The sequence below is a fragment of the Chrysemys picta genome, chromosome 19 (assembly GCF_011386835.1).
Source record: "Chrysemys picta bellii isolate R12L10 chromosome 19, ASM1138683v2, whole genome shotgun sequence".
NCBI classification, from domain to species: Eukaryota; Metazoa; Chordata; order Testudines; family Emydidae; genus Chrysemys; species Chrysemys picta.
In genome coordinates, this window is record NC_088809.1 from 10,123,547 (window position 1) to 10,145,725 (window position 22,179).

Below are 22,179 nucleotides of genomic sequence, written 5' to 3' on the forward strand. Positions count from 1 at the left end.
TGTTGGGGAAGCCTCTGGGATTTACCAGCAGCTCTTGAGCCGAGAGCCAGGACTGAGAGTTTCTTGGCTAGTGAAGTCTGGCCGGGCTCAGATCACTGCTCAGCATGGAGGATTGGGGAAGGTTGGGAAGGGATATAAATACCCTGGGCCTTTCCAAGGCTGGATCATTGCATTGGATTTTGTAATTGCCCCACTGGACTAGTCCTGTAGGGCAACAGCTCAAATCCTTCCCAGCCCTGAACCGGCCCATCAGTTTGCTCCCATCCAATTATCTCAACAGTGACTTCTTGTAAACTTCCCTATAGATTTATACCAGACACTTACAGGCCCTGCTACCTCATCAGTGCCAGATTAATAATCCCTGGGGCACAGAGATTTGCAGGGGCAAACTGATTTTTCCCTCCAACAGCCATGCAGTGGGGCACTGGGACGAGACCAGGGAAAAAGCCCGCCGACGCACGTAACACTCTACCTGAGTGGAATGAAGAGAATTCCATTGATAATGTTGAGCTGCTCCAGCACGCTCGCCATACTGGGAGCGGTGAACTAGGGTTAAAAATAAATAAATCCAGTCAGTCATTTGTAAGCCACCCTAACGAGCAGAGACACCTCAGCATTGACTCACTTGATAATACTTCCTTACCTCCTAGGGGGTAAGAAGGATAAATCAGGTGCACCCGGTACATTTGAACTGCACCTAGTGCAACGGGGCCAATCTTAGTTGGTCCCCAGGCACTACTGTAGTAAACCTGATTAACAGTGCAATGATGGAGGCTACAGAAATGCTCATGTAGACAGGAGAGATGGGAGACAGAGCAGGGCAATAGGACGGACTAGCTATATCAATTATGGGACCAATTACATGGGGGCTTTTTAATTTCAGGGAATAAGGAAAGATTAAACTTTATGGTCTCTTGGATTTGAGCCATTCCCTCAGAATTTGACAGGAGGGTGGGAATGGGGGCCGGGGGGGGGGGGGGGGGGGGAGGGGATTAGCCTTGGTATATCTAAGGATTTGCCTTAGTCCCTGGCCTGTGAGCGTCACCTAATTCGAATTGCATCCATAATCTTGCTCAAGATGTTTCATTTTAATCTCTCCAATGCTGTAGCTGAAAAGGAGTGGGAAAGCCACCAGCGATCTGGAAAGCACAGAGCTGTCGACACAAACGCGTTCCTCTCATCCCCAGTGGTTCAGTGCCTCTGCAGAACCAGTGGTGGGAGCAGCCAGGAACCCAGAGTACAGTAGTTACTGCACAGCCAGTCCCAAATAGCACTCGCCGTGTGTGTTTGGGCTTTTCCCAGTCACAGCATGAGAACGTCGCACCCGCAAGGTGCGCGTACAGATAAGAGCAGCTGGGTTTGGAACCAGACTCTTCACACGTTAATTCCTGCAGTGCTGACGGTTGGGCATGGCCCTGCTAGGATATGATATGCCGTCCAGCCTCCTGTCAGGCTAGCTCCGCCAACACAGTTAGGCTGAACGTTTATTTATGTGGTGCTTGCTTTCCATGGATGTCAAAACGCTTTGCAAAGACCAGGGACCATTTTACAGAGGAAACGGAGACACCAAGACGCCTACAGTCAGAGTGACTCAGTGGCAGAGTCAGAACTAAGGCGTTCCAGGCTCCCAGACGCATTTTCAGCGAGTGCCTGATTCTTTTGTATGGACTTTTCCAGCTGGGACTGACCATGTTGCAGAGCAAATCACCCAACCTCCTAAGTTTAGGGGAAATCAGAAGCCAGCAGGTTCCTAGGCCTTTCTTGCAGTTATCTGACCATGAAACCTCCTGAAAAATTCAAAGCCAACAGCATGTGTCACCTCGATGCATGAACTAGTGTTACAAATGAAGGTTTCAAAGAGTCCATTTGAAAAAGGCACCCTGCAGTATCGGGTGCTTTCCGACAAGCCCATTTCTGCAAACCTACAAACCAAGACACCTGAGTTTCTCTTGGGGGCAAAAGAAAGTCTTAACTATGAGGTTATGGGTAAGGAATCCAGAAGAACATTGCTAAGCAGGTGGGGTTTTAAAATCCAAGGTTGCACTTGGTCCCTTCTGTTTTGGAAGATCCCACCTGCCAAAGAAACCCTGTGCAAGTAAAATGGGGAATACCCACTCTACTGGTAATAGCTCCCAAACCAGGAGAAACAAAGTTCACCAATCGCAACTGTTACTGCAGCAAATACCCGGTTTTGTGGCAAATACCCAGACTGCCCTAATGCATGCAAGTTACCTTAAGTGGCATAATGTTCGCATTGGATCCATTCTTGTAGATCTCATTCATTGTGCGTTGAAGAGCTACTGCCTGCTGCGTCAGGTATTTCAAGTGGTCAGAGCTTTCTTTGGTCTTTTCGTGGTGTTCTCCAAGCTGGCCAGAAAGAATAATAAAAAAAAAAAATTGTATCAGAACAAACCCCGAACTCTGCCTGAATCACAGCATCTAAATGGTTATTTGAGACCGTGTAAGATTTCACCTATTGAAACCCACTGGGACTGGATTGTGTCTCACCGTAGAATGAGTGCGGATGACCTGGTATAAAATGCAACCCTGCCTGCAGGCAGCTGCTTATCAAAGCTGTGCGCTTGCATCAAGTAGATGCATGTTCTCGCTCAGGTTTAGAGAGGTTTCCTCCACCAGGCCGAGCATGTTGTCAATGAGAGCGAGCTCAATCAATTGCCTGGCTTCTTTGTCAAACAGGTTTGCCCGAACACGTTGGCAGGTTTGCTGCGTCTCAGTGAGTTCTGCAAGCAAGAGGCTCCCCCCGGCCCAGGACTGGTTTGTGTGTTAGATTTGGAAGGGCGTTCTCGAGAGTGAGAAGTGCACTCTGAATCTTGCCACTGCTTTCTCAGATCTTAGTGTTCTGCAGCAGCGATGAAGCCTGGAGGTGTCTCAGGCAGACTGACGGGAGACCTTGTGGCAATACTAGGAAAGACATAGCTTTCTAAAGGCACGTGGCAAGACAATCACCTCCTAACAGTCTAGGAGGAGTTCTCCACCAGCTGTTCGTATGAACAAGCCTCCCCCACGTTGTAAGATGCAGGACGGTTTCAGCACAGGGGCTTCACACTGGAAAGCCGAATGGGGCAAGTGAAGCAAGCATAGGCCACTGACCTGATTTTTGTAGATTGTGTAGCCTTCCTTTTCATGCTGTAGAGCTGATCGGAATTCTGCTTTACTCTCGTACACTCGGGCTACCAAGTGATGGCTGCAATGGAAAGGAAGAGACGTGGATCTAGCTTTAATGAACGCATGGTCAATCAAGGGAGAAAGAGTTCTTCTCTGCTGCAAAGAGGTGCATGCAATGCTCAGTGCTAAGAACACAAGAACGGCCATACGCATCAGATCAATGGTCCATCTAGCCCAACACTGTGGCCAATGCCACAAAAGGAATTAACAGAACAAGGCAATCATCAAGTGATTGATCCCATCATCCAGTCCCAGCATCTGGCAGTCAGGCTTAAGGACACCTAGAGCATGGGGCTGCATTTCTGACCATCTTGGCTAATATCTATCCACCATGACCATAACTAATTTTTTTTTTTAAAGTTTTCACCTTCCCATCATCCCCTGGCAAGGAGTTCCACAGGTTGACTGAACAAGTACTTCCTTTTGTTTGTTTTAAATCTGCTGCTACCTCACCATCTCAGCTCAAGGGATGACCAGGGTCAAAGGAGGCGGCAGTGTTAGTGGTTACCTTCTCTCTGGTTAACTCTTCAGATTTATTCCATTCTAGGTTAGGAAATTACGCCTAAAACCTAGCAAAAGTAGATCAAAACCTCATCACTCCAGCCAGAGAAGAAAAGTCACCTCAGACTGGACTTGAGATGTTGATTTTTTGGTCACTTTCTGCTGCTTGGCAACAGGAAGCTTGTTTTCTGTTAAATGCCAGTTGTACGTTACGTGCTCAGCACTTCCAGGTAATGCTGAAGGCCATGAGAATATCTAAGTGGTCAGGCTTCTCTCCCAGCCAGGTAATTAGAGTAAGAGGAAGCAACCCAGGGGCCTCCCCTTTCTAAAAGGGCATTTTGTTTTCTTGGAAAGCGAACACGGGAATCTCTTAATTAGCCAGCCCTGAGTCAGAAGCTTACAAGAAAGACACAACTGGCAGCAACAGTGACAGCAAGAGCTACTGATCCAAGTCACCTGGTTGTTCTCCAGTTGGGAGAGTCACCTTGGCTTGATCTCAGCAGCGCGAACATTCTTGGAATGGAAAAAGCTTTCTACATTTGGCTTCATTATTCTAAGGGAGGTTCTGGATCTCAAGGCACATCCTAGTCCCATGGAGGCATGCAGGAAGATGTTCTCTGCAGAATTTGTATCCATCAATTGTTGGAAAACAAATCAGACTCGTGTGGGTGCGTCAGAAGATTTCTCTTCACCCTGACGAAGTGCAGATGGCTGCAGCGTGGGGGTGGCAATTCCGAGTGGGACAATGCCCACTGGCCAGTTTTTCAAGGGAGATGTCTGTAGGATCTGATCCTAAGAGGTGCCGAATGCTCTCAGCACCCAGTGGAGTCACAAAAAAACACTTCATAGGATCAAGTCCTTAACGGTGAAAGACAAACACAAACGATCTCTGTCTCTAAGCTAGTTCAGCAAGAACCAACCACCAGGGGCTTTCCATCATCTCAGTCCCAAAAGTACTGATGATATTTACCCCTCTCCTCCCAGCCTTTACTGTTTGCATTCTTACACAGTAAGCAGGGATCTTACTATGTTTGTGGACAACACCTAGTACCTATTGTGGTAGGTCCTAAATGTAAATAATTCTAGACCCAGGATTCTCAACCTTTCGAAGTAGCTATCCCAGACTCAGACGAATCAAGCATCACTGCCTTCCAACTGAACTGGGCGGTCGAGCTCACATTGCAGCAGTCATAAATGGTTGGGGGAAAAGAACGACATGAAAGAATGGAGGCTTGCACACAGCTGACCAGGGACAGCACTCATAAGCCAGAGTGGGGCCCAATCTCAGATGCGACGAGGGTAGATTTGCAGTCCGACTTTCCTATACAGCGTCACACTCCCCCAAACACAAACTTCAACCTATTTCCCCAGACCGCAGCGCCGTACCTCAGTGCAACCTTCAGAGACTTGGAGCCGTGATACTTGGAGTTGATCGCCAGAGCATTCTCCAGGAATCGGAGGGACAGGTCGTATTCCATAACCCCGTGAAGCACCAAACCAATGTTGTTCTAAGGGCAATCACCATACACAGGTCAGAGAACAAGAGGGAGTTTCAAAAGGTGACTCCTGACTAAGCCTTTCAAGCTAAAGACACAGAGAAATTTGTGGGCCTGTTATTTTTATTAGCTCTTTGTCGCGGGCCCCACAGAGATCGGGGCCCCGTTGCACTAGGCACTGTGCACACACAACTAGAGACAAACTGTGCTCCAAAGAGCTCTGAGCAAGACAGACAGAGGGGGTGAGAATGGAAGTACCCGCATTTTACGTACAGGCAGGTTAGGTGACCTGCCCAAGGTCACACAGGAAGTCTATGGCAGAGCCGGGAACTGACCCCACATCTCCTGAGTCCTAGTCCAGTGCCGTAGCCACAAGACCACCCTTCCTCTCTACAGAACTACTATCTATGCATCAGCAAGCTTGTTCCTTCCCCCATAGTGGGAAAGTAGGAGCAATAACGCACGTTGGAAGGGATGGAGAGACATTTGCCTATTGACGGGATTAAAATAAGCGAACAAGCTTCACCGAGCCTAGACAAGGAGTTTACTCAGAAAGATCACTTACGTCTAAGAGTGCCATTTCTGGGTGGTCTTCTCCAAATACCAACAGCATGAGGTAGCGTGCGCGGTATAGTAAGTTTAATGCTGTGGAGAGTTGGCTGTTGGCAAAGCAATACAAAGCAAGGTGCATCTACAGTATAAGAAAAACATTCAAAGGTTAAAAATGTGGCATCACATCCTCAGTACAAATAAACCAGTCTCCCTCCCACCTGCCCCCCTTTTGTTTGGGGCACTGAGAAAAGCACTGCCTTTAAGAATAAAAATAATTCAGGTTATAACCATTACTCATCTACTAGTCAACTTAAAGAAGCCTGATATGTCGTGTGAGATATAGTGCTGAGATACAGCTGTGTTAATATATATTTTGGCGGAGGTTTAGGTTGGATATTAGGAAAAACTTTTTCACTAGGAGGGTGGTGAAGCACTGGAATGGGTTACCTAGGGAGGTGACGGAATCTCCTTCCTTAGAGCTTTTTAAGGCCTCGCTTGACAAAGCCCTGGGCTGGGATGATTTAGTTGGGAATTGGTCCTGCTTTGAGCAGGGGGTTGGACTAGATGACCTCCTGAGGTCCCTTCCAACCCTGATATTCTATGATTCTATGTCAGTAGCTTCAGAAGGTATTTCAAAGTTGACCAGCATGTATAATATCCCAACCGTTACACAGAATTTTACAAAATTGGGATGGGGGGGTATATATATCTATATATAAAAAATGTGTATATAATATAAATATCTGGCAAACCAGAGCAAAAAAGTGTCACACAGCAAGACAAATATAAATCAGAAAAAACAAGACTTTTGTATTATCTTATGGTTGAGTTATTCATTTACATCATCGTAAGCCTTGGTGACATTTCAGTGTGAGCAACTGCAGGATTGGATTTTCGGAGAGAAGCTTTGAATACAGCCTTCTACAGAATGACAGAGCCACACTGACAACGGGAGGTTAGTGGGGGAGAATCCATTTCAATCTCTCTCTTCCCGTCATTGCTATAAGTGGGGTTTTTTTTTGCATGCATATAAAGTATTAGCTTAAGGGCCTGCTTTTCAGGACTTCACTTTTAACGCTTAGGATTCAGTGCCGCCCTGAATGAACGGGGGGGGGGGGGGGGGCCCTCACTTTTCCACACATCTTGTTCCTAGCAATAAGACACCTAAAGAAAAGAAATGCCCCCAAGAAAGCATGCAGCATGGGAAGAACAGGTTTACCAAGAGACTGCTTTACAAAGTTAAGGAGGCTGCAGCTGTTTTGCAAATGTGGGCATAAACGTAAGTCGCACAGACATCAGGGGCGAATGCTCCATGCACTGTTCTCTCTTTATACTCACGTATTCTTGGATTGTGTTGGGATGCTCAATGCCCAGGACCCTCTCACTCATTAGCACCGCTTTCTGTTGATTACCTAAGGCCTATGAAAGAATAGCAAACAGGAGGATGTAGCAAATTCTGAGGCTTACGTCTCAAGAGATACTTGGGTGGGAACAGAAGAGAGGAAGGGGTCTTCGTTTCCAGCTTCTCTCTCAAGAAACGAAAGACGCTCAGCAACAGTTTCCATTCATTTTTGGACTTCAGCAAGAGAAATGCCTTCCAGCAACTCACTGAGAAGTCTGGGTGAGTTGTGCCAGGGCACAGCTAGGTTTGCCTCTTGGTAACTCTTCTGCCTTGGCAAGTGGGAGACCCAGATTTCATTTCCATTGGGAGTCAAAGGATATGCTATTCTCTGTTCCTGGGGTGCACTCTGATAGCCCAAACCTGAAGGGCTGTTAATCCCAACACTCCTCAGCCCAAATGAGCCAGCAAGCAGGTCATTGCTGGGGAGGAGGACACGTTCTGGGTACTAGATAAGAGAGCCTTCAATAGGAGACAAGGAGAAACCAATGACCTCCAGTGAGGACTACGGGTAAGGTAACAGAATCCAAGTGGGCTTCTCATCAGGATGCCCACCTGTACAGTGGTGAAAGCTACACAGAGTGCTGGCCACATGGCCCTTTGGCTAGCTAGCTAAGATAGCCATAAAGGGAGAAAGGGGAAACCCACTGACGCAAATGATTTTGTTTCCTTAAATAAAATTTAATGCTTCGGTAACTGCTTTTCCAAGAGAGGCTAATGAACCCGTAAATCACTCGTATGCGGTAGGGAAACAGGTGTTCTACCCCTTCCAGAGACAGGAAAACAGACAGGTGTAAGTGGCCAGAGACAAGACTGGAATGAGAACCCAGGAGACCTGGCCCCAGGCCTGTTCTCACATCCACTTCTCAGCTCAACTATCCTGCTCATTCTGCAGTTATCACGGAGTCGTTAATCTGAAGGCACAAAGGGCAGACGGGAGGGGGAGAAAACAGTTACCGCTGACCAACCAGGACATTTCTTAGGGAAGCGGCAGAGGGGTTGAGTGTACCTCTGAGTAGTCTCCCATGATATAGTTGAGGCGAGCCAGCAGCCGAAGGCAGGCACAGATTTCCACGTGCATAGCACCGTACACATTGTTAAACAAGTTTAAGGCTTCATTGATGAGCTCACAGCCCTCCTTCAAGAAACCTACAAAAACCCATAGGAAATGTTAGAACATAAGAATGGCCAAACTGGGTCAGACCAAAGGTCCATCCAGCCCAGTATCCTGTCTACCGACAGTGGCCAATGCCAGGTGTCCCAGAGGGAGTGAACCTAACAGGCAATGATCAAGTGATCTCTCTCCTGCCATCCATCACCACCCTCTGACAAACAGAGGCTAGGGACACCATTCCTTACCCATCCTGGCTAATAGCCATTAATGGACTTAACCTCCATGAATTTATCCAGTTCTCTTTTAAACCCTGTTATAGGCCTAGCCTTCACAACCTCCTCAGGCAAGGAGTTCCACAGGTTGACTGTGCGCCGTGTGAAGAAGAACTTCCTTTTATTTGTTTTAAACCTGCTGCCCATTCATTTCATTTGGTGGCCCTTAGTTCTTATAGTATGGGAACAAGTAAATAACTTTTCCTTATTCACTTTCTCCACACCACTATAATATAATATAAGGCACACAATACCTTGCTGGACCTTTGCTTGCCCGCTCTGGAAGAAGTGGAAAGCATCCGAAGCTTTGGGGTTTACGTGCTTCACGACTGGGAAGATGTTGAGAATATCCTCCTCTGTGAAGGTGGGTTTGTGCCGGTTATCAAAGTTATACTCTTTCAACAGGATCTGAAGGAACCAAAAAAACAAAGCTGACATCTTTCAGCTACTTTCCCCCTCCCAAAGCCCTTCATGGACATCTGGGGCAAATGTAACCCTCAGTGGCGCTTGTGTGACCCCACTGAAGTCCAAAAGGGGCTACCTGGATGTAATTGAGGACAGAATCAGGCCTCCCAGGACGCTGTGCAACCAGTTGCGCAGCAGGCAAATGTCCCCATTTCCCAGACGGGCAACACTGAGGCCCAGAGATGTGAAGGAGTTTGCCCACAGTCACATAGCACATTGGTGGAAGAGCTAGGAATAGAATTCAGCCGCTCTCAGCCCTAACAACAAAATCACACCCCTTTCCATATTGCAGAATCTAGAGGGGAGTCAAATTCCTCCAGTTCCAAACAAGACAGGCCAGCAGCTTTAGTTGCCAGGTCAGAGACAGACAGACAGACAGACGGGAGAATCAGGGGAAGCGTTAATGCACACACTGCTAGCTGCCCTTTGGATTTTGTTTTTACATTGGTTTATGTATGAAGATGTGGGGACAGTGTCTTGAAAGAGGGCCATGGTGGAGGTCTGTCATGGAAGGCTGACTCATTGTATGCCTATATTAAACCCCTACAGCAAACCGACCCCAGTTTCATTGTAGGAGCATGCTGGAGGTGCTGAGCTCTGGGTTGTGCCAGCACTTGCATTATGAACCCTGATGTGCAGAGATTTATAGCCTACGATAAGGTGCCATCTGAGCTGAATCTTGGCACAAAAAAAATCTACAAACGGGAGCCATTTGTTTTCAGTAAAGAGGACAGCATCGTCCTGCTTTGTAAGGCAGAAGATAAGCCTATTCCCCCTAAGAGCGGTGGTTTCACTTTGTATTGTGCAGGGCCATTTGGCCCGCACCAGAGACAGGACTAGACAAAGGACTTAGACTGGAGCAGACCAATCTTCTTATATATAGCATGTTTACCCTTAATGCAACTACACAAAATCCCTTTGCGGGGCTAGAACTGGCATTTCAGCACTAAATCTGTGGGAGGAATGAAGGGCCAGGGGTGGGAATCATCTTTTGAAAGACCTTGTGGTCTGAATCAACATATGCCCCCTCTTAGTGAATTTCCCCATTGGAGAAAGTGATGAAGGAAAGCCGGAGTACTTGGCTCTCACCTGGATTCCAGTTTTGAGGGAGATCTCACGAAGGAGGGTGATTTTCTGGAGGTTACACACCTCCGCTGCTTGGTCAACATTCTCACTGCAAAAAAACGAGGCGAGAGCTTGGGGTAAGTTTATACTCAAAAGTGTCCACCTAGGGCATGCCTGAAGCCCTCCTCCCGGTATAGTTAGGCACTAATCCACAAAGAAGGTGCAACCAAACTACGTCAGCAAGCAAGGAGCTTTCCTGGCCCAGAATGCTGGGTGTACACCAATGCTCCTTACTTCAGTCCTACGTGCATCTTTTCCCCTCCCCCGCCTTATGCGTTAGCGATAGGGCTGCTTGATTCAATCTTTTCCTTATTTGTACTAAAATCTTAAGTTTCTCTGATGCCAGAGAGAAGTCATAATTAGATGGTTGAATTCATGGTTAAATCTTGTGTGCGGAGTGTTTTGTTTTGGGAAAAAAAAGCTTTTATTCATTCGTAATATCCGTTAAGTGTTTTACTCCTCTTACATCACTGGCAACCTCTTCATTTCAGAGTCTGGCTGAGATTTGTCCTTGTTTTAGGAACATCCACAGATTTCACGCTCGCCTGATTCATGGCCATGAAATCTCTACTCCCCTCTCTGCCTGTCTCGGGCTGGATTCTTGTCCCCACTTCTAGCCTTCACACTATCGCCTCTGCAGCTTGTGCCGTCTGAATCAACCTTCTGGGATATCTCTGCTGCATGAATTTGATCTCATTTAAAATTTCACCAGTAATCCTAATTCAACCCTCCCCCGCCCCACCACCACATCTGCCTCGGTTTCTCTCCATCTGCTACTTAAGCCTTTTTAAAGTGTGCTTCCAATGCTTAAGGGATTTTATAAACAATACCGGCACCCTTCGCAATAAAGCTACTGATGAAAAAGGAAGGGAAAGTGACGATAATTCATTCTATTTACCATTCAAGATGAAAATCAAAGTAGTTCTTTGCCTCAGAACAAATATTCTTCCAAAGCTCCTGAGGGGTCATGCTGGCCCAGGCAGTGTTATCAGCATTTCCAAGGTTCCTGTTTTTCCTTTTCTTATTCTTCTTCTTAGAGACCAGCTCATCAGCAGGGAGATGGGCAACTGGATTCAGGAAGGAGCTTAGGAAGCAATTGAGGAAGTGACTGATGGCTGCCGATAAGCCAGACAACTCCACGCCCTGTAGCAAAATACTGTAAGTCAATTGCGGAACCTTTTCTGCATTACACATGCATCAGTCTGACCCAACTCTAATGGAAATCCAGTCCCATCTGTACGGAAAATATCATCGTGGTGCCCGACAGAGACAGAGGGAAGGTCTGCCAGGATGGCGGGTCTCAGAGCAACAGAACCAACATGCATGAAGTGCCGCACAAAAAGTCATGCACAGTTTCTATAAAACTCCAAAAGGGGCGGGGCTGGGGGGAATGAACAATTACTGGGGATCTGGAGATTCTAATGTGGAATTCTTGTAACAGATTTCGTTGCTTCTGGAACAATGCATTGCTCCATGTCCTAGAGTTCATGTAATAAACAAGCATCTTTGGAGGTCAAAAGCACTACTGTTTGCTTAAGCAGAGTAAGTGTTTTACAGGCAAGACAAGCTGTGATTTCACTCTTAAAAGCCTTTAGTGTAATCAGTGAAATTCTGGGGAAGAAAAGCATGAATGATAATCCTCTGGGAGTGCTTCCTTCAAGTGGGAACTTGTTTTCTCTTGGATCCAGGTCTCTACCTATATTAGGCCTAATGAGATTTTACTTCCAGTTGCTAGGCAACATCCATGAACTAGCTAATGAGAAAACAGATTTAAACAGCTTCTATTTCTGAAAAACCATTAACGAGAACCTCACATGGCAAGAGTTTAGACAGCCGCTCGTACCTGAAGGTATGTCTTGAAGATGTGTTTGGCCGATCGAGTGATCAATTCGCTGATTCCAATTTTCTACTCGAAGGAATAAAGAGCAGGGACTAAGAAAATTAGTCAATAGAGGGAAAACACAAACACACCACACACACACTTTGCTTTTAGATGTATTTTGATCCATATTGACAAAGGGCCCAATTCTGCAATCGTTACTACTGCGGAGTTGTACCCTACTCTACAAATTACAGTGTAAATTTTTGGAGGCAGGGAATGCTTTGTTCAGAAAGGGAGGGTAGCATGCAGGGCAGGCCCCAATCCCTGGTGGGGGCTTCTAGGAACTATTCCATTCCAATGGGACATTCCTGGAGCAATGTACTCACTACTCAATGTGAACCAGGGTGGCAGAATCAGGCCCCAGCGTAACCTCCTGACCAATCACAAGTAACATCCTTTCCATTCAATCCAGGGTCCCTGTGGGTCACTACATGGCCCAAAAAACGCAGGTTGTCTCGGACCGATCGGCAATGCCTTTTACCCCAAAGTGCTTTACGGACCCTCAAGGCACCTATCCTCCCTAACCAGAATTAAAACAGAAATATGGGATTAAAACCTTCAGCCCCTGCAATCAAAGGCTTTTTTGCCTAGTTTCAAAGCCTGGTTGTTTATTTGTACATGGAGAACGCCATTAGCCGAGTTGGAACGTGGCCAGGCCCCCACTATCCCAGCGGCAGCCAAAGTGGCAATCGGAAACGGAACCCGCCGCTTACGTAGATGTGATCCAGCTGTGGGCGGGCGGGGGTCTTGGCGATGAAGTCGACGACTTTGCCTAGGTAGCGCATGTTGATGCCCCTCTGGTGCATGGCCTCTGCTAACGTGGTGCCGTCCATCGGGAGCACGGTGTGGTCAAGGCAGTCTTTCACCTGCAGAGCACATGGAGCTTAGGGAAAAGGAGCCACCGGCCAGAAATGGGGCACTTTGAGCCAGGTGTTCAAACGTGCCCAGCACCCGCTAGCTCTCGTGGTCCTCAGTGGGCGCTGCGCCCCTCTGAAAAGCTGGTCCTCTCTCAGACTGGGCTCTATGTTTCAGATCTTTTTGGGGCGGGGGGCGTAGCGCATAGGGCCCCGATTCTTGACTGGGGCTCCTAGGAACATTTGCCCCAAACAGGATTCTCAGGAGCTTTACACATCTGATAAGCATCCTCCCTGCCTCTGCCTGAAATCCAGGCACAGACCATGCATGCCCATGGCTGGAGCAGCACAGCTGTATCAGGGAATGCTATGCAAATCCACCTGGTCTGGAGCCGTTTACCCAACCTCCTGCAAGTGTGAACCTACCAACTAAGGAACAGGGAGAAACAAGAGAGTTCTTTGCATCAGTAGTCAGGAGGAGAGACCACCACATTTCCCATCCTCTCTACAAATCACAAGGGACTGGACCAAAAAAAAACATGAGGTAGGGTTGGGCTGGGGAGAGGGGCGGGAAGATACTGGTTTCTTGTGCTGGCAAATGGAAGTCGTGAAGTACAATGCAAATGTAAATGCATCCCCTTGAGTTCTAAATACATTTATGCAAGTTACCTTCACATATTGAGAATGGGTGGGAGGTGGGTACACAGCAGCTCTATACATGTCTGTCACCTAGTTTGCCTGCCCCCGCGTGCATGTGCGTACATACACACACACACACACACACACAGTTGTGTAGTATTTCTGATCCCTAGTTATGCTGCTCATTGTAAACTAAGTATTCAACAAAGAAAAAAAAATTGAGCTTGTGCCCTTTTTTATTATTTTACTCTGGTATAAGGGGGAAGGGTTGATTTTTGTCAGGGTTTTTTAAGATTAGAGTTTTGGGTGTTGAGAGTTATGACGAATACTGAATCAGTGAAATGGTGACATCAGAAGCGTGGGAAAGCCAAGCAATTGATACAGGAAGATTTTCATTCATTGTTTATTTCTCTCTTAGTCAACTCCAGTGACTAAAGAGCACTTGGGAGAGAAGAGAGCTTCGTAGGTTCACTAGTTCTACCCTTCAATTAGAGCACATGATTGCACACCGCACACAAGTATCTGCCCCCCAAAATGCCTTCAGGAAAACAGGAAACAGCAGACTTGTCATGTCAGATATTTCTTACATTAAAAATCAGAAAGCGCTCTTAAAAAATAACCCCCTCCACAGGCCTTTCAGTTCTAGCAAAAAGAAAAAGGGCACAAATCCCGTTTGTTGTTGTGGGGTGGTTGTTTTTTTAAGTCACCATCAATCCATGCAGGGTCAGTGTGAGGGTGAGCAGGCAGAGCACATTTCCACTGTTGCATTTTGCGATTACAGTGTATTTTGTAGGGCATCTTAGCATTGTATTTACATAGCTTTCTCTCCACCACATTGAGTTCATACTCAGAAGTTCCTGTCTGCAGACATGACGTGGTCAGTGTTTAACCCGCGCCAGGGAAGCAATCCCCTGCACTGGCTGGAAGAGTGATTGGGGTGATCCAATAGGTCTGTTTCATTTGCAATTTCCATGATACTATAACTGAAGAAAGATTATTTTACAGCTTCAGAAAATGGTAGTAGGGTGAAGTTTATGATGGGAGGAATTTAAGCTACACATAAGGAACATATTTGACAGCAAGGGCAACTGATGGACTTCCAAAGGGAATTTACTCACCAGCAGATTCAAAACTGGGGTAGATTATACAGTAATATATCCAGGATGCCCAGGGTCAGACTGAGGGACTTGGGGGCTTTTGTCAGCCATATGGCATTTATTGGCTCCATCTCTTACTAAAGATTTATAAATACCGTCGATCGAGTTCTTTGTTCTGTGGCACATTTTTCCTTCTAAACTAGGGGCTGTGAAAGAGAAAACCCCTTTTCAGAGAGGTTTACATTGTTCTTTGTACTTCACAACTTCCATTTGCCAGCACTAGCATCCAAACATTGTTTAAGATGAGAAATAACTGCACAGCTGCGTTGACTGGCCAGATCGGAGGCAAGATTTGATGGAGGACATCAGCGCAACCCCCCCAGTGCCTTACCAAGCCTGGGATTTGGCATGACAGTAAGAAAGCAGCGGCATCCTTTAATAACTGCTTCTGATCCTGCATTTCCTCTTTGCTGGACTCAGGGAAACGAACACCTAGGAGAGAAATTGAAGAGCTGAGAAACGGAAGGACAGAAAAAAAACCCTGAATTCTTAAAATATACATACAATAGCAGGTGGCAACAAACAGAAGTGCTTTGCCCTTTCCTGTTCTAAAGATGCTCTTTAAGACCTATCAGTTCTGCAGAGCAATGCCAGCTGGAATAACCATGATCCATGCTGCGTTTGTTACAGGCTGCTTTGCTCCGTTCTGTACCCGCTCATTCTCGTCTTTGTCTGGCACATTCCGAAGAGCCATGCACACTTACAGGGCTAAAATGAAGAGTCGGTGAAATGAGAGAGGGTATGTTTTGTCAGAAGGATCAACAAATTCTGCAAGCACTAGAAGCTCTTTAAGCCCTTCCATTAGATGGACTCAGGTTAAAATAACCTCCTTTAAGCTGCCATCCCATACAGAGTCAGCCGCAGCCCTGTCTTCACCATCAGCACTAAAAAGGTGCTTGTGGATTTCAGCTGAACACGGCTTCTACCGCATTTATATCCAGGCCAAGATACAGAGTCAAATCCTGCTGCTTTCGACCGTGCACGTGCAGCTCCTGTATCAGGCCATGGGGTTAGGACACTCACCCCCAAAGAAATAATACAGCATCGAGGAAGCGTTTCCAGCATCTCATTTAGTCACCAACAGACATACCCGAGGATCCTGACTCGTATGGACGAGCTGTGATCAGCTTACAGCAGGTCAGGCGGGTTTGGTTTGTGATCTGCTAGAGCAGAGGCTCTCAAACTTCACTGCACCGCGACCCTCTTCTGACAACAAAAATTACTACGCGACCCCAGGAGCCTGCCTGAGCAGGTCATTAAAATGGGGTCGTGACCCACTTTGGGGTCCTGACTCACAGTTTGAGAACTGCTCCTTCCTGCACTGGGGAGAATCAAACAGCCGCCATGTGACAGCCACAGCAATTGTTTACGTGGACAATATCAAGATCGTGTTTAATGTGTTTCTCTGCCTCCACGGATGTGATCTAGCAGCTGGGATGATGGAGAGCCAACTCCATGTGCCAGGCCAGCATTCTTCAGACCACCACCAAGTGTCTGTGGACTACTGGGGGGAGGCAGCCTACATGTGGTAGCTCGAAGCATTACAAACAATTACATTGCATCTTTCTGCCCCAGGCCCTGTGCCTATTAGCAAGAGCAGAAAGGGAGTCCACACTCTACTCCGAACAGTTTCAAGGCCATCCCTCTGAGCCCCTACCTGGTGAGAAGATATCTGGGTTAAACCGAATGTCAAAGGACGTGTCGCTGATGGAGCCCACGGCTTTGCAGGCATTTTGAATCACCTCTCTGCTTTTGGGATCCACTGGGTAAGGAAGGAGACAAAGAGACTTGGTAAAGAGTTAGAAAAAAGTAATGCAGATTCTAAAGACAGCCCACAGCGGACATTAAAGTAAGAGGCAAGTTTTATTATGGAGGAGTGATGTTGCTGCATTGCTCTGCAAAAGGCCATTGTAAAGCATTTGGCAGGGTAATACTGTTTGGGGTATAGATACAGACCACAAAACTCAGACAGGGGCATAGAATTCTCCGTTCGATCTTGTAGTTAGTGGTGACACTCGGAGTACCTTTCCCAGACCTGAAGAAATGCTCTGTCTAGCTCGAAAGCCTGGCTTTCTCACCAACAGAAGTTGGTCCAACAAAAGATATTGGCTCCCCGACCTTGTCTCTCTTGTATTTTCAGTGGCAGGGAAAGCGCATGAGGCAGCCTGGTCTAGTGGACTGAACAGGGCACAGACCAGAGATTCCCACATTCTGATTCAGGGTTGCTAATCCCTGCCCAGGTGTACCATGAGGGTTAATTTGCTAGTGCTTGAACAGTGCCAGGTAAATACTCAAGTGCTAGTACTGGGGAAGGCACGGCGTTCCGGTCGGAGCGATGGCACGCGTTCATTTATTGAGACCCACCAACTTGGAGCCGTTCTGATTCGGCACCCAATCCAAAAGCTACCAGGAAAAGCATGGCCCTTTTTTGGTGCCTGGGGAGTGGGTACCTGTTCCGTCATCAGATGCAATGGTCTCTGCCAGGTCTTTAACCTGATCTAATCCAGTCACGTTCTCCTCTATTTTACCATCATCGGATTCCGATTTCTCGCTTCCCCCTGTTCCATTCTCTGTGGAGACCCCATTTTCCAGCAAGCCCGAGTTCTCCTGCTTGTTGGCCTTCTGCTGCATCAGCTGCAGAGCAGCCAGTTTCATGAACAAGAGATATCTACAGGACAGGAAAGGAGAAATCCAACAGAACGCAGCATTCAGCAACATAATCCCGATGAGCCAGACAACCAGACTAGAGGATAATCCACATGGCTTGTTCTTTCTCTGATAGACATAAGATCACAGGGGCTAAAGATGGACCATCTGAACCCTGCCTGGACATGTCCTAGTCCTCAGACAGCCGAGCAGTACGACACTTGACCACAGACAGGACATTGGTCCACTGGTCAGGCGCAGTCACGACTGGTGTCCGTGCTGCTGCACTGTTCATTAGCCATCATGCTGGGAAATTAACTCCCCGCAGTCGGTACATTGCTTTCTGCCACTAGCCACAGGATACAGCCTAGGGGACTCTCTTTATCTCCAACGTCCGATCTCAGAAGGTCCAGGAGCACAGGGCTGCTATAAGAACAGCAGCAGCACTTACCTAAGACCTTAACAGATGGGGTTTTACCTACTTTATATGGGTCAATGAGTGGCAGAACCCTGCAATCAGGCCACCCCTCATGCTGTTGGCCTGGCAGGGCTGACACCGTGCAGTTAAGGATGGGGCAGCACTCCAGGGAACACCTCGCTGCAGCAGGAAGTGGGGCTGGTGATTCAGCAGGTAGTGTTTCTCCTGGAGTCAGCACCGAAGCAGTGTCTCAGCCCAGCAAGAGGGCCAGGGCCGCACTGTTAGAGACGGCGAGGGGAATCTAGACCCTGACCATGTGCGGTAACTGAATATCCCACAGGCGGCCATGCAGAAGTAGGAGAGTTAACCTCAGCTCAGGTAGTTCCCAGCCTCTTGTAGTTGCCACAGGACATGGTGTTTTTGTTCAGTCTCTCACGTAAACACCATGCAGCATCATGCAGTTGCTACAGTCCGCCCTAGAGGGCAGTTGCCGTGATCCCTGTATGTACATAATCCTTTCTTGCCTCCACGGGGCTCAGGGAGAGTCTAAAGTGCTTGGAGATCCTTAGAAGGCTAGCGCTACAGGAGTGGTACTACTCTTATTACCCAGACCCTGAATGTGCAGGGTATCTTTGGGGAAAGGAGAAAGAACTGGAGATTAAAACCAAGACATCCTTCCCTGGTTCTCCCATAAGCCTTTCAGAAGCCCCCCTGTTTGAATCTCTCACTAAGAAAGTTTTCATAACAGCACCTATTAGGGGTGGGGGATGAGGGGAAAAATATTAGCTGCATGCAAATGGAAGTGTTGCTAAGACGTAGCCACCTGCAGCGTCTCTAGAACGATGCCGCATGCATTCCAGCCTGTGCTGAGGTCACCCAGCAGGGATGGGTGGGGTGGGGGAGAAACTCTGCTCGGCTCACCTGTGCTCTACAAAGGCGTCCACCAGCTCCTGCCTGAGACAGCAAAGCTTGTGCTTGTGCTGCTTGGGAAATCCCATTTTCTTACATTCTTCCGGCATCTCCTCCCCTTCGACGGGCAAAAAGTTCAGGTCGGGGGGGAAGGTGCGGAGCAGGTCAAGGATATAGTGGCGTCCATCGTTGCCAATGATGCCTTTGCACTCCACGGAGGAGCACAGCTCTACCTCCTCGTTCTTGTCATTCAGAACTTTGTGCTTCTGGATCTTGAGGGGCCGACTGGTCTTCTCCAGCAGCTCCAGGTACTTGGGGTGAGAGACGACCGTCTTGCCGAAGTCTATCGACCCGTAGATGACGCTCTGCTCCTGCTCTCGTTCCAAGATCCCTGGAATGATGGACTGTGCCGTGACCCGGTAACCCCGGTAATCCACCACCACGGTCCCCAACGTGTACAGCCCCTCAACGTCCACCGCGTTATAGGTCCGCACCCCGTTGAGGTCGTTGGTGGGCGCCACGTAGGCGGCGACGTCCCCCCCGAAGTCCTTGTAGTGGTCGCGGACGTCGAAGCCCAGGCTGAAGAAAATGTTGTTCCAGATGAACATCTGCATCTTGGTCTCCTCGCTGGGATTGATGGCCATAACGTTGCCGTCGATGACGGCCATGGCTCCTCTGGTAGCGGCCGCCGTGAAGTCGCTGTGGACCTGTGCGTTGGGAGGGGAAGGGAAGCGTGAAGGCAGGAGAGAGCTGCCCACTGACAACGTACGCCCAGCACTTGCCCTCTATTCTGCCTGAAATCCCCTCAGCCGCCACCTCACGAGGGCCAACGGTCGGGATAGCGGTTTTCACCCTCACGAGTCTGGCTGATACGTAGATACTGAATACCTTATGGACTGGCCCCAGTTTCTTCAGCTTGGCCACTTGGGGTGCTACTGTGGGAAGGTACCTGACCGATGGGAGCTAATCCCTGACCCGCCCCATTTGCTGAATGTCCCTCCCCCCCCCCCCGTCAAAGCAAGGCTGCGTGGCACAAAACAGCAGCACCGGGCTGGGAGGAGACTCTGTCATTGCTGGCAACACGAGCAGAGCAGGGAGATGAAGACAAAGCTCCTGGCCTGCATCTTAGAAGCCTGAGGCAAAGCATCTGAGCTTATAAAGATTAAACCACAAAGCTCGAGCGAAGCTCTCAGTCAACCCAGGGTGGGTCTCTAATTGGACTGGGAATGGATTACCTACAATTTGTATCTAATCCCCCCGCCCCAGGATTACCTTGAAAATGGCTCGTTCTCTCAGCAGCCTCTCTGGCAGATTCTTGCGGGGTAGCTCTCGTGTGGTTTGCAACTCCTCATTCCAGTCTCTGGTCTGAAAGGGGCAAGTCTCAAATGAAACAGGGCCGGGGGGGAGGTCGGTATTTGTAGTCTCTGAGCTAGTTTGCAGGAGTCTATCCCCCACTCCAGATCAGAAAGACCAATGAAGTCAGAGTTGCATAGCATTTAAGAAGAAATTTCTCATCAGCAGCCCGCTCACAGCTGAAGTTCATTTAAACAACAAGCTTAAATAGATAGATCTTGCATTGTCCCAGTTACCAAGTGCAGCTTAGCTGGAATATCAACAAAGGGTTTGATGTGATGCGATGCTGAATTAATTAGCCAGCGTACTGAGATTTAATTACATTACAAATGGGCAGAGAACCAATATTTTGCAACCCCAAGGAACTTTCAACATTCTTAGGGCCAGAGCCATCAAGCTCTGCGGATCTAACCCCTAAGGGCTGTTTCAAGCGAAGCGCTCAGAGCTGTTTTTTGAAGGAGAACTAGCCCGTCATTTAGGTCCTGATCCTGCAAGGAGTTCTGCCAAAGCTTAATGTTGTGCCCTCGCTGTAGTTTCGCTGACTTCAGTGGGATTACTCACAGTGAGTGAAGTTGAACATGAGTCTTTGCAGGATCAGGGCCTAAACCTTTATATATATAAAAAAAAAAACAACCACCCCCCACACATGCTGCAAAAGATACTTCTCCAGAGAGGTCCATGTGCAGAGCAATGTTATGATCTGAGCTGCAAGATAATTCTACCAGGTGGAAGGACAGGAGGCAAATTTAGTGGTTGGAGAAGGCAGCTAGATTGTCAGGATCCTGGCTCTGAGAGACACCTTGCACAGGACACTTGCTGCTTTGTGCCTCCACCTGTAAGATGAGGATATTGCTTCCCATGGATGCCGGGAGGTTGTTATCCCTTGGTAAGCAATTTTCAGTTCTCTTTATGAAAGGCACTAAGAGCATCATCACCAGCATCAACAGTAATACAGCATGCAGCTCGATATACCTGTCCAGGTATGTGCTCTTCATAGCCCAGCCTTGAAGTATAAGCATCTTCCGCCCTCACACAGTCCATGGCGTGCTCTGCCTGCGGTGCCGTCCAACTGTATACCTGGAAGGGGGTGGCTATCCTTTCAAAGGGATGCCTCTGAACCCTAGGCAGGAGTTCACAGCTATCAGATTATTTCCACTGAAGGGGACTTTAGATTTGGAGAACACAACAAGAATTCTCCTCCTCCCCAACAAAAGCTCATCAACAAGAACCAACATCAGCCCTATCAAGGGAACACAGCCAGCTCAACAAGTGTCATCTGATCTAGACCCACGCTCAGAACTGGCTTAATGCTCAACAGCAACGTGGAGAATAAACTGGGCTTGGTACCTTTTATCCAGTCTTGTTCTTGGAACCAAGCTAGCTTTGTATGGAGAAAGCTCTCCCCACCCCAATCTTACAGCTGTGTTAATTCACTCTAGCTCTCTATGTTGGAGCTAGGATCATGCCTGTGCTAAGCCCTGGCCCACATGGATTGTTGTTATAAAAAAATACAGCATATCTGCCAGTGAAGCGAAAAAGCAAGCTTCACCTAATGGCCTTTTGTGTAGCTTCTCTGCTCTCAGCAGGTGTCAGAATCCCATCTGTACTCATTTCTGGCTCAACAGGCAACAGACTAATCATTTTTTAAATGGCCCCATAGTCACAGTGGTGGGTTTCAGGCCAGGGCTAATTTCTAGCTTTCGTATAGTGTCACTTTCATCTCCCTAATGAGACCAGATGCAGGATTTTTGAAAGCCATAGAACGTGCGTGTCAATTTATATCCTGCAGAGCCCAGGCAGTTCATTAAGTGGACTCTCCAAAGAATGACAGGTTTTGTTTGGGAGCAGAGTAAGTGACTCCCTGTCGCAAGTACAAAGTTATAAAACAATTAGCACATGTAATAATAAAAAATAAAAGTTACACAGAATTACAAGAAATTCACACGCATGCGTGTTTGCAGGTTTGTAACGAACAGGAGAGTAGTTATTTTAAACAAAATCACTGTGTGTTACTTTTCCGCATATTATACTGGTCTTAGTCTTATTTCTTTATGCCCAGGCAAGAATGCCCACTGATAAGAGCTCTCAAGGACTGTTACAGAGCTGAGTAATGCTTTACATTAATTCTTTGGTGCCTGGCTAGGCACACCAATCACAAAAGATATCTGCTCCGTAGATTCTTGAGGGCATTTGTTCCTCCGGTCCCATCTT

At 47.7% G+C, this 22,179-nt stretch overlaps 1 protein-coding gene across 7 annotated transcripts in view; it reads right to left on the reverse strand.

Moving 5' to 3' along the window:
- The window catches only part of CLUH (clustered mitochondria homolog), a 54,540-nt gene that overhangs the window by 1,993 nt on the left and 30,368 nt on the right, over positions 1-22,179 (reverse strand). For all 7 annotated transcript variants that reach the window (XR_010593895.1, XR_002887821.3, XM_005298900.4 and 4 more), the window contains exons 8-25: positions 20,941-21,088; positions 19,888-19,980; positions 18,628-19,322; positions 17,093-17,310; positions 16,300-16,404; positions 14,974-15,074; positions 12,706-12,858; positions 11,954-12,016; positions 11,009-11,253; positions 10,075-10,159; positions 8,775-8,928; positions 8,144-8,283; positions 7,074-7,154; positions 5,749-5,874; positions 5,074-5,195; positions 3,112-3,205; positions 2,233-2,367; positions 473-546 (exon numbers count right to left, since the gene is read on the reverse strand). Coding sequence is in view for 5 of the 7 variants with exons in the window: in XM_005298900.4 (XP_005298957.1) it covers positions 473-546; positions 2,233-2,367; positions 3,112-3,205; positions 5,074-5,195; positions 5,749-5,874; positions 7,074-7,154; positions 8,144-8,283; positions 8,775-8,928; positions 10,075-10,159; positions 11,009-11,253; positions 11,954-12,016; positions 12,706-12,858; positions 14,974-15,074; positions 16,300-16,404; positions 17,093-17,310; positions 18,628-19,322; positions 19,888-19,980; positions 20,941-21,088 (2,832 nt within the window). In the remaining 2 variants the exon portion in view is untranslated. The remainder of the gene's footprint in view (positions 1-472; positions 547-2,232; positions 2,368-3,111; positions 3,206-5,073; positions 5,196-5,748; positions 5,875-7,073; positions 7,155-8,143; positions 8,284-8,774; positions 8,929-10,074; positions 10,160-11,008; positions 11,254-11,953; positions 12,017-12,705; positions 12,859-14,973; positions 15,075-16,299; positions 16,405-17,092; positions 17,311-18,627; positions 19,323-19,887; positions 19,981-20,940; positions 21,089-22,179) is intronic.